Below are 16871 nucleotides of genomic sequence, written 5' to 3'. Positions count from 1 at the left end.
AGATCCATTTGTTGATCAGAACTAATATTTTGACTCAAACCCAAAAAAAAGAAAGTATTTTAAGTTCTTAATCAGATGATGCAGGCAATTAAAAACATGGGACAAATACTTCCCTTGGTCGGTCCTCAAAGGGTTAAGGGTGTCCATTATCATCATTGTTATTTAATTTAGTCTCAGATCCATTGGCTTTCTTAATTAAATCCAATGAGAAAATTCATGGTCTTTAGGTGTGGGAGCCATAGTACAAAAATAACTATATACGAAGACGGTATCGTAATGCCATGTAGCAACCCAAACAGACTCTTTATGAATATTTTCAGGTATCGTACGATAAGGTAACCGCAGGCAAATCTAAATTATTACTAGTCAAAAATAACAGAATACTATCAAATAAAATAGGGGGAGTTTTCTATATGAGAGTCAAAAATGGTTTTGACTACTCGGGTATCTAATTAACAGAACGGGTTGGGTTAACTGTTAGAAGGGCACAGGGATGTTATTGAAACAAATTAAAATTATTTAAAATGCTTCATCTATCGTGGAAAGGTAGAGTTAATGCCACGAAGATGATGGTGTTACCGATCATATTATATACGCTTAGATGTATCCCGCTACGATTCCCAAGATCAACCCTGAGAATGATGAAAAAAATCAATTGATTCCTATGTCTGCAATAACAAACTCTGTTATGATTAGAACCATAAAGAATGGTGGATTAATACGGGAACTAAGTTCTCAGCTCTGGAAACAAGTGGGAATATCATCCCTGCAAGATATGATAGGACATCAAATGAAACCATTCAATACTTTATTGGGGGGGGATATTTACTCCTAGAGAAACTGGCTTCAATATTCACAGATACAGTCTTATATCAATGAACACAATTTGCTTAGTTGCATTATTGATCATACAACAAACTTACCAACGATAAATGGCTAGGCTTTGATGACTGTCCCACAAGTGGCATCTCTATTATTTATGGGGAACTGATCTGACAGGTACAGATGGGAGCAAGATACAGTGAGATTTGCCATATTGGAAAAATATATATTTATATTTTTAATAGTACGGGTGTTTTCAGACGCAGTGATGCCCACGAGGTTTACACTTTTTATTATAAGGAAAAGGGGTTATTTTTAAATGTTTTTTTTTTTTTTGTAGCCCCTCTAGGAGGCTAAAATGTCCCCAACTTTTTTTTTTTTTTAAATAGAATATTACTATACTCCCATAGGGAGTAAATACATGGATAGCTGATCTTCTATGTTGGCCTGCTACCTGCTGGCCAACATAGGAAATGCAGCTTGAAAAAACACTGGGTCTCTTCAGGGAGACCCAGCCTATTAGAATTAAAGGGTTTGTCTCATCACAGATGTTGGGGGCATATCGCTAGGATATGCCCCTATTGTCTTATAGGTGTGGGCCCCGGGGCCCCGAAAGTGGTGGAAAACGCACTGCGCATGCGTAGCTGCCCTCCGTTCATTTCCTTTTGGGCTGACAAAAATAGCCGAGCGCTGGCTTGGCTATTTCCGTTGAGGCCATAGAAGTGAATGGGAGCGGTGGCCGATCATGCGTGGTGCACTTCCATTCACTTCTATGGGGAGAGCGATTGGTGGTGGCCATCCCGAAGTCCACCAGCCACACCACCTTGCCGGGCTCCATTACCGACATGGGACCCGCACCTGTAAGAAAATGGGGTCATATCCTAGAGATATGACCCCATTGTCTGAGATGAGACAACTTCTTTAATGACTGGCATCCCCAATCGCCGTATGAGGATGCTTGTCTTTTTCACCCTTTAGATGCCGTGATCAACCCCGTCTCGCAGCTGCTGGGAATGCAGGAGGGGATAAAACTGCAGATTTTTATTAAAATAAATGTTCTAATCATTGCAATATAAATATGTATTATATTTACAGTGGTTTGGACTGCAGTGATACCCAAATATAGAATACGTTGTAGATGGCTATATTTATGATGTGGTGCAGGATGGGTCTGAATTCAATAAAAAGTAAAATGTTAAACTGAATCTTTTATTGCAAAACGTTATATACCTAGTTCAGCTTTTTCCACATCTGTACCATACTGCACACAAAGCAGGATGGTCAACTTTAAACATCTGCTTTTAAGTAGGTGGTCTCTTCACAAACGGGGATGCCATATTGCTAGGTGGGGGAACCTCATTGTTGGCCCACTATATAGTAAGAGGTCGAGTGGAGCTTACAGCAGACAAACCCCTGCTGCCTGCATGAGAGAGAGTTAGACTCCAACGCAGATTTTCTTTAAAAAAAAAAAAAAAAAAAAGGTACAATTTGTCATATGGACGCAGTAAACTGAGCTATGCATGTCCTTTGACAGACACGAAAATCTGACAGAAAAAAAAGTATTGAGCTGGCTTCTAGAAGATTCTCACTGATTACTGTAGGAGAATTATAAATTGTACAGCAGCAAGGAGTCTTTCCAATTACATGTTAACTTACATGAAAAAATACTCTGTCTAATGACCATCTGTGCCCTTAGGTACCCAATGGCCTTGGGTAATTTGGCAGACCTTGAAGAACAAGCTTCAACCTCTGGACGTCCAAAGCCTCTTGAACTCTATCACAAGGTGACTGTTCATTCTGGTGTTTTTTTTCCCTCTTTTCTTCATATTTCAGTTTGACAAAAATGATAAAATGAATCCTTTTAACTATATTAGTGAGCTAAAAGGTTTGTAGAGTCACTTATTTATAGGTTTAGTGTAGGGTCTGAGTGCTGAGACCCCCCAAAATTTCTATATTTAAAAGCGTAACTGTCATTTCAACTTTATTACTTTGCAGAGGAAGTGATTAGGACTTTTTTTGTAAGGCTAGTTTCACACTTGCGGCAGGACGGATCCGACATGCTGTTCACCATGTCGGATCCGTCCTGCGGCTATTTCGCCGTGCCCGCGGACCGCCGCTCCGTCCCCATTGACTATAATGGGGACGGGGGCGGAGCTCCGGCGCAGCACGGCGGTGCACGGAGAAAGCCGCCGGACTAAAAAGCCTGACATGCAGTAATTTTAGTCCGGCGGCCTTTCTCCGTGCACCGCCGTGCTGCGCCGGAGCTCCGCCCCCGTCCCCATTATAGTCAATGGGGACGGAGCGGCGGTCCGCGGGCACGGCGAAATAGCCGCAGGACGGATCCGACATGGTGAGCAGCCTGTCGGATCCGTCCTGCCGCAAGTGTGAAAGTACCCTAATATCATTTATTAGGTGATTTTGGTGCAGAGCGAGCTGCCTTTAGCCTCATTGCCTCCCTTCCACAGACCTCATTTACTATAAAACCGCTTCTCCCCTGACATCTACACGGTTAGTGGTGAGCGCTGACCGTGTATCTGTGCGCTATATCCCCAGCGCGCTCACGAACTAGCTAGCCCCGGAGATATAAAGAAGACCTGGGCAGTCAGAATAGAAGCTAGTTCTACAGTACATAGGGACAGTTATATATAATGTATGTCCCTGTATACTGTTGAACTGCTTCTTTATGTCCTCCTGGCTCCTGTACTGTACCCTGGCCACAGTTGGTCTGTTCTACCTTGGCCTTATCTGCTTTTGTGCCATTTAAGCAACATTTACTTCATGTTTTTGCAGAATACGTCTTAATGTTCACTGCAAACAAACAAAAAAAAGTAGGAAACATTGAGGTAAATTGCAGTTTTCACTTTGTACAGTCTGCTGTGAGCTAACCTCTATAAACTGTGCTGTCAGAACATCCTCTAAGCCCCTTGATAAATGCCTCGTGGTATGGCAAAGTAAATCTGGATTTTTTACCCTTAGTTGGCTTTAACCACTTAAAGACGCAACCCAGTTTGTTACTTACAGGTTCTCCACTTTTGCTATATTGATGAAATATTCTCAGGATATCAGATTGGCAGGGGCCGACTGTTTGAAGAGATTGCAGGTGCCGTGTTCTCTGTTTATCTGCTCGCCATCGCAGCAGAAAGTAGGTGTAATTACAGCTCCGCCGTCCCATCCACTTCAATGGGACATCTCCAGCTTATTCCAGTGAACTGGACAACCGTCCCATTGAAGTGAATGGGGACAGGAGCTGTAATTACAACTGCTCACCACTGCAATATCAACAGCAAGAAGGGAAATGGAGAATACAACACAGCGGTCTTACCCCAAAATGGAGTCATTTTATGGGTTTTTTATATTGTACAGGTACCTGAGCAGTTTACAACCACATATGGGTTATTGCTATTGTGAAACGGAAAATAAATGGTGCTAAAACTTCACTAACCAATGCTAAATACTTCTTCCTGTTGAGTCAGAATGCTCACTACTCCCCCAAGGGTACTTTCACCCTTGCGTTGTGAGGATCCGTCGCCAGAACTGCCTGCCGGATCCGGAAATCCGTGTGCAAACGAATAGCATTTGTAGATGGATCCATGTAACAAATGCATTGAAACACCAGAGCAGTCTCTCCCGTGTCATCCGGAAAAACTGATCCGGTATTTTAATTTTTAGCATTTTTAAAGGTCTGCGCATGCGCAGACCGGAAGACCGGATCATTTTTGCCGGAACACTTGGTGCCGGATCCAGCATTAATGCATTTCAATGGAAAATAATGCCGGATCTGGCATTCCGGCAAGCGTTCCGAAATTTTGGACGGAGAAATACTGTAAGGCTTACTGAACTGAAGAAAGACATCCTGATACATACTGATCGGATTGCTCTCCATATCCTAATGCAGAATGCATTAGGACAAAACTGATCAGTTTTTTTTTCCGGTATTGAGCCCCTAGGATGGAACTCAATACCAGAAAACTTTAACACAAGTGTGAAAGTACCCCAAGTCTAATACCTTTAGGGGGTGTAGTTTCCAAATTGGGGTCTGTTGGGGGAAAGGGTGGTTTCTTATGTTCTTCAAGGCCTCTGCAAACCTTTAGCAATGGCCACAAAACAGTCGAGTCGAGCAGGATTAAAATTAAATATCTGGAAACGGGGTGAAATGTTTTGCCTCCATTTAACTTTGATTCCCGTAAAACGCCTAAAGGGTAAACAAACTTTAAAATGCGAGGCTTTTATTTTTTTAAATGGGTGGAAGCTAATATAAAGGTCCTTCAAAGTCGCTGCAGAACGGAGTTGGTTGTTTTAAAAAAAAAATATGAAAACTACCTGCCAAACGATACATTTTGAATCATTCATTCTTTGTATCATTCAGTAAAACAGTCTGAACAACGATGCCTTCATAAAAGACATATCACAGATGGTGTTACTCTTATGTGGTTTGATCGTGCAAATCTCGATTTAAGATTTTGGATATGGCTGATTTAGTTCATATTGTCAATAATTTTTGCGTTTTTCACAAACACAGGATATACTGTATTGATACTGAATTTAAGGCCTCATGCACACAAACGTATTTTCTTTTCGTTACATTTTATTTGCAGACCATATGCAGAATCATTCCTTTCAGCGGGTCCGGAAAAAAAACAGAAGGCACTCCATGTGCATTTTGTTTCCGTATGTCTGTATTTCCGTTCCGCAAAAAAATAGAACATGTCCTATTATTGTCCGCATTACGGACAAGGATAGTACTGTTCTATTAGGGGCCAGCTGTTCCGTTTTGCAAAATACAGAATGCACATGGATGTCATCCGTATTTTTTGCGGACCACAAAATACATACGGTCGTGTGCATGAGCCTAACACTACCATAGTTCAACATGTTGCTAAAAACAATCTCGGAATCACTTACAGTAGATGACTAAAAGCATTAAAAAGGCATTCCATACATTACCCAGTATACACGGGCAACATCACTGTGCATGGGAGAACAAATGCACAGTTTTGCAGGTAGATATTATATATTAAACAAACTACCTTTACATCAAAGTATTTTTTTCTTGTTGCTGACCGGTTTTCCCTAAATAAGGGTGGGTTTCACCCTGTGATTAGCCCAATACTAAAGCCAGTCTTTGTCTGCTGTTCTATCCAGCAAAAAGCCAGAAACAAATGGAAAGCAGGACAAACCGAGTCCATAGATGAATACTTTGATCTGTGTTTGACCCATTGAAGTAAATAAATAAAATGTACTTGTCTCTGTATATATTTGAGTACTGATTTTGGGTATTCCACCATATACCCTTAACGGAACGCCCAGTTCAGTGCTTTAATGCAGTGTGGACCCAGCCTAAGACATTCACCCTCAATTTTATATAATAGAATAAAAAAAAATATTTCAGAGGGCATTTAGAATTAAAAAGAAATAAAGACCTTCATAATTAATCATTCCAAAAGAAGAAACTTGGCTCTGGTCATGAAGACCCAATGCTGGTATGCGTTGACCAGTGCAAAATGTATTTTTGTTACAGTAAGTTTGAATCTGAATCTGCAATGTATTTTCTCCATTTTCCCAGGCTATACACTCTTCTCGTGTACATTATGAAAATCAGCATTTGTATCCTCATATTTACTTAGCTGCTTATCACTGCCGGAACAAGAATGTGGGAGACGCTTTAAAGGCTTGGGCTGAGACGGCTGCTGTTGTTCAAGAGTGAGTATCCTTATTGGTTATTTCTGTTTTTCAGTCGGATAGTATCTTCCCTTTTTTTGTTAGTGATACTGATAATTCCTAACCCAACATGAAAAGGGTTGTCCCATTTTGACTTTCATACCATTTCGATCAAGACCATTATATGGACCGGATGCTGCACATGTGCGGCTCTCTGCATTCACTTATGGAACATCAGAAAATCACCAAGCCAGATATGCCCTAAATGTTCCGATGGGACAACCCATTTGAAGCTTAAAGGGAACCTGTCATCAACTTTATGCTGCCCAAACTAAAGGCCGCATAAAGTAGAGACAGGTCAGTTGATTTCTGTTTTGAAAGCTAAAAGTAAGTGGTTGCTGAGAACCAACATCACAATCATTGCAGACTGGGCCTGGTAAACAGTCACGGCCACCTGAGAAGAGTAATGGATTTCATAAGTTCCTGCTCTCCTGCCCACCTGCTGATGACTGACCTCCTTCTACCGAGTTTTCTCCCTTTTCTCTCTAGGAGAGAACTCACAATCAGCAGATGGGCGGGAGAGCAGGAGATTAGGAATAACCATGACTCTTCTCAGGTGGCCATGACTCTCTTCCGGGCCTAGTCTGCAATGATTGTGATGTTAGTTCTTAGCAACCACTTGCTATTAGCTCATGAGTGACACGCCACCGAAATCTGCATTTCTATCACTACTTTGTGCTATCCTCAGTGAGGTCAGCATAAAGTTGATGACAGGTTCCCTTTAACATGTTGTCGCTAAGTACAATCTGTGACATGTTTCATTGCATGCTGTATTATGGGGCTTTACTCCTAGAGTAGAATAGCACTGTAATAAGGCTCTGTGTTTTGACATACATAGTGCCTACGTCTCTGAAGTGGCATTCATGTACCATGATACAGTCTTCAGCACATGGCTCTGCTATGTGTCTAAGGCTTTCCACTTGGCTGTTACATTGAATTATTTTTGGTTTGTTTTTAGATATAACTATTGCCGTGAAGATGAAGAGATTTACAAAGATCTCTTTGATATTGCTAATGATTTGTTACCAAACATATTAAAGGAGGAAGCCCTGTCGGACAATCCAGTAAGTGACTAGTATGGTTAGATGATGCCCTGTGACCCACCTATAGTATTTCTGACTTTCTTTTGTTTTCTACTTAGGCTGGATCTGCACTTCAGGATCCTTTATGTTTTGCAAATCTCCTGCGTTTTTATGATGGAATATGTAAATGGGAAGAAGACAGCCCCACACCCGTACTACATGTGGGGTGGGCAACTTTCCTTGTCCAATCACTTGGCAGATTTGATTCACAGGTAAACACCATTGAATTGTGATCTGTATACAACACACCTAAAAGGGAACCAGTATATCCGCTTCATGCTGCCCTCACTCAGAGCAGCATAAAATAGTGACAGAAATGCTGGTGTCAGCGGTGTGTCACTCATGAGCTAAAAGTAAGAGGTTACTGGTGTCCAGGATCATAATCATCGCAGCCCAGGCCTGGAAGAGTCAAATCTCCTGCTCCTCTCACCCATCTACTGATAATTGACAGTCTTCTCCTTACTTTTCTCCCTAGAGAACTGCCAATCATCAGCAGGTGGACAGGGAGAGCAGGAGATCATGAATAACCATGACTCTTCTCAGGTAGATTTGACTCTTTTCAAGGCCTCTGCTGCAATGATTATGATGCTGGTTCTCTGCAACCACTTACTTTTAGCTCTCCGCTGAAATCAGCACATCTGTCACTACTTTCCTCAGTGAGTTCAGCATAAAATTGATGACTCAAAATGACACCAGATATACACGTGGCCTATACAGCGGTTCAGCAGTAGTTAATCCCTTCCCAACCTATGCCACGTATGCACCTCATGGTTGGATGCTAGTTCCCGCACTGTGAAGTACATTTTCATAATGGTGACCTCGCAGGTGCACACTCGAGACTAGGGGCAGGATTGTTCTTTCGCAGATCTGCTATGGCTGCAACTGCCATTTTGACCTTTTAAGTGGCTACGCAGAGGGATGAACTCCCAGTGTCACTCGATAGATCATAGGGTTGTTATGGCAGCAGTGAGCCTAACTTCACGTTTTTTAACTTGCATGGTGAACGGTAAAAACTTTAAAAAAAAAACAATGCAAGTTTTAATTTTGCAATTAAGTGATTAAAATGGTGCCAATAAAAAATGTCAACTCCTCCTCCAATAATAAGCCTTCATACAGCTATATTGAATGTTATTGCGCAAAAAGAGTAAAGCATAAAAACTATATAAATGTACAGGACAAAATTAATGTAATTTATATACCATAAAAACAAAACCCAATAAAATGAAAAAATTACAGAATTGCTGTCTTTGCATCCCTTTCCCCTAAAAATGTTAATAAAAACTAATCAAATAAACTATATGTACCCTAACTTGTCCCACAGAAAACAAGCTCTCATACAGCTGAATGGAAATAAAAAACCTACGGCTCTTGCAATGCAAGGATGAAAAAAAATTGTCAGGTGTTTTTGGTATTGACCGGTTAATTGGCGCATCTTCTTTTTTTTTGCTTAAGTGTTGGAACAGAGATGGGGAACATTTTTCTAATGTAGTTTATTTAGAGAAATTGTACATCCAGTGCTCTCTTAAATGCATGGCATGTCTGTCATCTTAATACAGTGCAGTGCAGTGCTGACTGGGAAGACGGGCTGGGCTGCTGCCTTCACTGCTCCCTCACTTGGTGGACAATAAATTAATATCTATACCCTAAGTATATAGTTCTCTCCCTGCTACTTCTCACTGATCAGCGTGGCCAGAGCTGTCAGTAAGTGGTTCTGCTGTATCCCCAGCATGGTGGGTAACTATCCAGCCGCTGGGAGGTACATGTCAGCGAGCTATTGTCAATGCAGTGAAGATGCCCTACCGTACATACAAACCTTCTAGTACCGTATATAACTGTCATTTGCATATTGGCACAGAATGGATTTTCCTGCATGTCCATTCCACAAAAAAAACTAGAATATGTCCTATTGTCCACATTATAGACAAGGACAGGACTGTTCTATTAGGGGCTAGCTGTTCCGTTCCACAAAACACAGAATGCACACAAGTCTTCCGTGTTTTTTGCGGTCGTGTGCATGAGCCCTTAGAGCAGCAACTGATTGCCTTAGAGGCGGGTTAGATTTTTCTACACTTTTGCATTGTTAGTGGCGTTTCTTGCACCTGCTGTGTTTGGAACATATTTAGCGGCAAAAATGCCAGCTCTAGATGTAGACTGAAGGTTTGTGGGTGATATGCAGTATTCGTCACACAAGCGTTTTTGTTAATTAGGCAGTATTTTTTCTTTCTGACTTCTTTTAAAAAACGCAGCCTGCTGTGGCTTTGAGTTTATTTTTTTTATGTCTTGACATCACCTCTGTAAATGGGAAAACGTCACAAAGAAAATGCTAGTGGGAAAACAAAAATACGAACAGCTGAGCATGTTTGTATGCTGGGAGTTGTAGTTTCACAGTGGCTGAAGGTTGCTGATCCCTGATATAGCAGTTCTGAGCGGTGTAGCTGTGAATCTAGCACTGTGGTAACAGAAAACTTACCTGAAGCTGCTACAATGCCCAATCCGCCCCTCTCCATAGACTTCTATGGGTAGCGTGTAACCTGATAACTAAGTAAGCTGTGATTTATCCCTCAAGACTAATTTTAGATGTGAATCTGTTGCTGCAAAAGTTGCTTAAAAGTACCTTTTTCCAGAATGAAAAATAGATTGCTAGGTGAAAGGTATCGTTGCATTCAGCTGAGCCAGCCCTACAAGGAAGGCACTGTACATGATTCAAGAGTGACTTATTCTGGTGACAGATTCAGTTTAAGCTGAATTCTGATCAGTCTAAGCAGGAAGAAGGAGCCATATATTTTTTCACCAGTGCAGCTTTATGATGGTGTGTTTTGTGGGACAGGTCACAGCTTTTATTGATGGTTTTTGGGGTACATGTTTTAAAACACCTGTTTTAGGTGTAGAAAGGGTCTAAATGTAAGGCTACTTTCACACTTGCGTTCGGAGCAGATCCGCCTGGTATTTGTACAGACGGATCCGCTCCTATAATGCAAACTATGGTATCCGTTCAGACGGAACCGTCTGCATTATATTTTTGCTAAAAAAGTCTAAGTACAATTTGTATTCAGACGGATCCGTCCAGACTTTACATTGAAAGTCAATGGGGGGCGGATCCGTTTGAAAAATGCACCATATTGTGTCACCTTCGAACGGATCCGTCCCCATTTACTTCCATTGTAACTCTGGACGGATCCGTTTGCCTCCACGGCCAGGCGGACACCCGAACGCTCCAAGCAGCGTTCGGGTGTCCGTCTGCTGAGCGGAGCGGAGGACAGACTGTGCCAGACTGATGCATTCTGAGCGGATCCGCAACCACTCAGAATGCTTTAGGGCTGTACGGATCCGTTCGGGGCCGCTTGTGAGAGCCTTCAAACGGAACTCACAAGCGGGGCCCCGAACGCTAATGTGAAAGTAGCCTTAGACAGCTCAGAAGGTGTCTTAAATTTTAAAATGGCGGAGGATCCGCCGAAGTTATGAAGAGGCCGGTGCCTCTTCATAACTCTGGTGGATCCACCACCAGTTTAGGGCTTTATTAGGACTGGTTTCTAAAAGCAGGTCTTAATAAATATGCTCCTATGTTCATCACGTGCATCTATTCCCCTTTTGATGCACTCCATAATCTTAATGGCCTTGGCAGCAGCTGCCTGACACTGTTGGGTATAGTTAGGTTTAGAGTCAACTAAAGTTCTTTCCTTTTCTTATTTCAGGTAAGGCAGCAGGTGACACTAGTGAACTCTGACTCCGCAAATGAAGAAGATGACACGGATGATAACAGAAGAAGGGCTGTTCGCAGGGAGTCTCGGCCAGGGGAACCTGTTCTGCCTCTTCAACGTCCAAACCCAGAACAAAAAGAAAAGGATACAGAGGGAACACCGGAACTCACTCTCAGTTTCCAGAGCCAGAAAATGAAAGGCATGAAAGAACTTTTAGTGGCTGCAAAGGTGAACTCTAGCGCTATAAAGCTGCAACTCACTGCTCAATCACAGGTGCAGCCAAAGAGGGCAAGAGGACCTGGGGCAAGAGACTATAACCTAGGATATCTTAAGTGGCAGCGCAAATCTGTTTAACAAATTCTTCCCAAACTTTTTCCTTTATTAGCTAAAAGTATTTTTTATCCATTGTAGGTAGTTAACATAGAAAAACAAATATGTGAAGAGTGATCAGTAAAAAGGAAGCAGACAGTAAGTTTGATGTAGTGCGGAGATGTATTAATCTAATGAGACATTAAAACATATGCCTTTGGGCAAGCATAGATTTGCACTAAACTTTGTGCTCCTGTCAATAAATTTGTTGAATAGACATGACCCTACTCCTCCCTATTAACCCTGCCGCCTTTTCTTGTTACTTTTTAAAAGTGCGGAGTGGAATAAAAGGTCACACATTTTTATGCTACTATGGCTTTCACAAAAATGTATTTTGTAGTACTCCTGTTAATCTTCAAATGGCCACTTACCTTTCAACAAAGTTTGCATAGGTCAATAGTACAGGTGAATATAAGAAACTTTGCAATATACTGTAACTTATAAGAGAAAAATAGCTTTTGCTTCCACCTCCTTAACGAACATTCTCTGCTAAATCATTCTTGAGACAAATCAGCCTCGGTCCACTGAAGGATCAGATTACATACTGCCCATAGATGTGTATGGAGAGGGATGAACTGTTAGGCTGAGTTCACACGGGCGAGATTTCCGCGCGGGTGGTAAACGCATTGCACCTGCACTGAATCCTGAGCCGTTCATTTCAATGGGTCTGTGTACATGAGCGTTGTTATTCACGCATCAGTTCTGCGTTGCATGAAAATCGCAGCATGTTCTATATTCTGCATTTTTCACGCAGCCCTGGCTCCATAGAAATGAATAGGGCTGCGTGAATAAAGGCATTGCATCCGCAAGAAAGTGCAGTGCGATGTGTTTTTCACTGATGGTTGCTAAGAGATGTTTGTAAACCTTCAGGTTTTTTTTATCACTCGCGTGAAAAACGCATCAAAACGCATTGCACCCGCGCGGAAAAAACTGAACGCAATCGCAGACAAAACTGCCTGAACTTGCTTGCAAAATAGTGCGAGTTTCACTGAACGCATCCTGAGCCAAAACGTTACGCCCGTGTGAACTCTGCCTTAGAGGGAGAAACATGCATTTTTATCTGATAAGATTTATAAAGTTTCTTATTCAACTGTACTACTGATTTATGCAAAGTTTAGTTATTAGTACAGTGACCATTTAAGTCAGTTAAAATGGTCCTGTTGTGATTTATGTGTTTTTACCCAGAGTTATTTTAAACAATTTTTATTTCGTAGCTCAAATTTTTGAAGCACTGGAACAAAATGATGAATGAAAAGAGTTATTTTTTGGTACTTTATTTTTACATGTACAAATAATGTGTTTAAGACCTGGCATATTAAATTGAATATGAATTTGACCATTTTACTTGCATATTAGGACACACAAAAATAAACTGTACACAACATAATGTACAACAATGAGCAATGTACATGAAGGATTCTCCATCAGAGCAGGCACACATACTAAGATAAGTAACATTCCTGAGCAGATCAAGCAGTCATATAGTATTTCTGTGTATGACAAATAAGTAACCAGATTACCTTAAAGAAAAGTGAAGAAAGAGAATGAACAAAGTAAATAATATAGAGGAATAAAGGGAGTAGTGGGTTTGGGCTCGTAGGAAGGGGTTGACTTTTACTTTATCAATCCCTGTAAGTTGGATGAGTTTTGGAAGAGCGCAAGAGTTCAAGACTTTTACCTGGATTGTCCTCTGTTACAAGCCCCTCCAGTCTCATAATAAAATTTACCTCCTGGACAAATTCTACTACTATTGAAGGTTGTGTATCTCTCGAATGGTGAGGGATGTGTTGTGGCAATAAAGTGTTGTTGTAAATGCTTTTTTATGGATAAGGGACCATTTTAAAATTGAGAGCATTGCAATCTGGAGTAATTGCTGATATTCTGTGGCCTTGTAATGTATCGGGAACACTGAGCACCAAAACGGCTTTCATTTTAAATGGCTCCACCACAAGTACAACATAGTCCCCCTTCTCGGACACTCATTTCCAGCATTCTTAGTGATATGACTCGTGTAGAATCGTGGGATACCTCTAACACAGATTTAGTGGTTCATAATTTCTTCTTCTGAGCTCTTCAAGCCAGAGGCATTTTGTGTGAGAATACATAAGGTTTGTTCAATTACTCCTCCAGGATGTGAACTGCCAACTTTCACACCCCAGTATACTAGGGAATCCCAGGGGTAACTGCTCCCAAACGCAAACCATATATCAGGCATCCTCAAACTGCGGCCCTCCAGCTGTTGTAAAACTACAACTCCCACAATGCCCTGCTGTGGGCTGATACCTGTAGGCTGTTCGGGCATGCTGGGAGTTGTAGTTTTGCAACAGCTGGAGGGCCGCAGTTTGAGGATGCCTGCCATATATGAATTGAAAGAGTGTGTTGGCCAGAGGAGGAGTGTAGAAAGAGGGCCTTTAGCAGTGTCAGGGATGATGTGTAGTTGAACTCCTGCTTGTAGACCTAATGAAGGAGAAAAGTTGATGCTATCTAAGGCAGAATAATTTCTTGGTTGGCAGGTTGAAAAGCCTCAAAAGATGTCAGGTATGGTGGATGTTATATGATATGGTATAGTCTGGTATATTAAAAAGCTGTTAAACAGAAGAATCCGTCTGTGGCTATACATGGCGGTTATGAAATTTTAGGGGGGGTGTGTGTGTGTGTGTGTGTATATGGCTATACATGGCGGTTATGAAATTTTAGGGTGTGTGTGTGTGTATATATATATATATATATATATATATATATATATATATATATATCTCTATAGAGATATATAGATAGATCTCCTCTATCTCGTGCCCGCGGTGGTCCCTCGATACAGGACGGATAAATAACAAAGAAAGTCCGCAGCACTCCTTGAAGTAAAAAATGTGCAGTTTATTCACACATGTCAGAAAATTGGCAACGTTTCGGTTCTCTCACAGAACCTTTTGAGAAAGGTTCTGTGAGAACCGAAATGTTGCCAATTTTCTGACATGTGTGAATAAACTGCACATTTTTTACTTCAAGGAGTGCTGCGGACTTTCTTTGTTTTATTTATATATATATTTATACAGTATGTATAAAATATACTTCACTGAACACAAGTCTACCCGTGGTGTCCAGGAAACTGAAGGATAAGGAGTGAGATGTTTCATTTTGGTCTATTAGGTGTTAACAGCAATCGCAACATATGTAAATAAGTGTGTACTATGTCCGCCTCAATGCCAGTCCACGGTTTTGTATTTCTATGGAAATGCAAATTAAAAAGTCTGTGGAGTATCGATGCAGAGTGATAGTAGGATTCTCTAGGATCCCAGAGAACTCTAAGAGACCCCAGTGAAGTTAAAGAAATGTGGAAAATGGAATGAATCTCTTTTCTTAAGAAATAATGTATATGGTATAACTAAAAAAGATAAGGGGAAGCAAAATTTACATAAAACGCATGAAAAACGCATATGCGTTTTTTTGAGTAGGATGCGTTTTTATTGCATCTTTAATATAGAGACACAGAGAGTAATTTTGAAAATAATCATATATAAGTAAAATGAAGAGTTTTTCCAGTCTGATGTTATTTTACCAATTTTATTAATTTTACTCCATTTTATTATAACTTATGTTTTAAATTATATTAAATAAATTTTGTATGTATAAGTTGTAAAGTCTATAGAACTAAACTGAGGTTATAATAGGTAAAAATAGAAAGAGGACAAGTCCATGCCGGGTTTTTGGTGGGATCTGTGGAAATAGAGTATTTAAAGAAGGGGGTAGTAACATTCGTATCATAGCCACTGAGGAAGAGGGAGACCCCTCGAAACGCGTCTGGCTGGTCCTTGAGAACGACGAACTACCCACCTAAAAACCTGAGCCGAATCTAAGGGACTTGTAGTCTTTAGAAAATTTATGCGCTGGTCTGGATACGGCTGAAACAGAAACCAGTCGAAGTTACCGCGAGATTTCGCGATTCTAGCTGAGTGTTTTCCTGGAAGGCGAGACGTAATTACACCACGTGGAACGCTGAAGACCAGAGAACACGCAACAGCATACAGTGATTACCGGACTTAGCGAGCGCAGGAACGGCAAAATTTTCAGGGCAGCTACACTTTGAAGACAAGGTAAGAGGGTTAAGGAAGAGGGGGACGCCCCAAATACCAAACCCGACTTTGAGTTACCTTGTGCTACTGCAAGTGTGGATTTCATATGCTGCTACAAATGGAAAGACTCTTTCTTTTTATAACAAACAGCATTGGATACACGTTATATGCAAAATAGCTATAAGAAGATACAAATCTACTGCAAAGCTTCTATACAAATTTTATCACTAAATATTTTTTTCTTTGGAGAAGGACTTTCTTTACAGGAGAACTGCACTTATATATATATATTTTTCACAGAACACTTATATTAAATCCTATTTTTCAGTCACAGGACACTATTATATCAGAATATATTATCAACTTTTGGCATAATCTGATTTGTATATACTGTTCATCCATTTATGAATTTATCTATGCAAGTGGATCCCGCACCTCAGTATATTATATTGTATTTTTAGTCATATATTTTATGTGTTTTAATGAATATAAAATAGTCACTATAGACATACCAATTGGTGAGTGCCTGTTTTTATTTATATATTTTCACATGCTTTATAATTGATGAACAGGTGATTCATCTTAAAAACAGTGCACCTTTACCATATTGATAGATACGGGTGAGCCACGATATTAATTTGATCTATTTCCAGAGTGATAGTAGTAGTAATATAGTATATAAGCCCGAAAAAAGACATTTGTCAATCCAGTTCGGCCTGTTATCCTGCAAGTTGATCCAGAGGAAGGCAAAATAAACTGAGGTAGAAGCCAATTTTTCCCACTTAAGGGGGAAAAAATTCCTTCCAGACTCCAATCAGGCAATCAGAATAACTCCCTGGATCAATGACCCTTCTCTCTAGTAGCTATATCCTGTAATATTATTACGCTCCAGAAATACATCCAGGCCCCTCTTGAACTCTTTTAGTGAACTCACCATCACCACCTCCTCAGGCAGAGAGTGCCATAGTCTCACTGCTCTTACCGTAAAGACTCCTCTTCTATGTTTGTGTACAAACCTTCTTTCCTCCAGACGCAGAGGATGTCCCCTCGTCACAGTCACGGGGATAAATAGATAATGGGATAGATCTCTGATAATATTCCTTCCCTTATAT

The 16871-nt window shown here is 40.8% G+C and overlaps 1 protein-coding gene across 1 annotated transcript in view; it reads left to right on the top strand.

Moving 5' to 3' along the window:
• Positions 1-11906, top strand: part of MEN1 (menin 1) — a 49751-nt gene extending 37845 nt beyond the window's left edge. The window contains exons 6-10 of the mRNA XM_044270745.1: positions 2519-2606; positions 6386-6522; positions 7499-7604; positions 7682-7834; positions 11315-11906. Coding sequence (XP_044126680.1) covers positions 2519-2606; positions 6386-6522; positions 7499-7604; positions 7682-7834; positions 11315-11674 — 844 coding nt within the window. The 3' untranslated portion in view covers positions 11675-11906. The remainder of the gene's footprint in view (positions 1-2518; positions 2607-6385; positions 6523-7498; positions 7605-7681; positions 7835-11314) is intronic.
• The last annotated feature ends 4965 nt before the right edge of the window (positions 11907-16871 follow it).

Source organism: Bufo gargarizans, chromosome 10 (assembly GCF_014858855.1).
Source record: "Bufo gargarizans isolate SCDJY-AF-19 chromosome 10, ASM1485885v1, whole genome shotgun sequence".
NCBI classification, from domain to species: Eukaryota; Metazoa; Chordata; class Amphibia; order Anura; family Bufonidae; genus Bufo; species Bufo gargarizans.
Note: the sequence above shows the minus strand (reverse complement) of the source record. Positions and strands in the feature narration are given on the sequence as shown.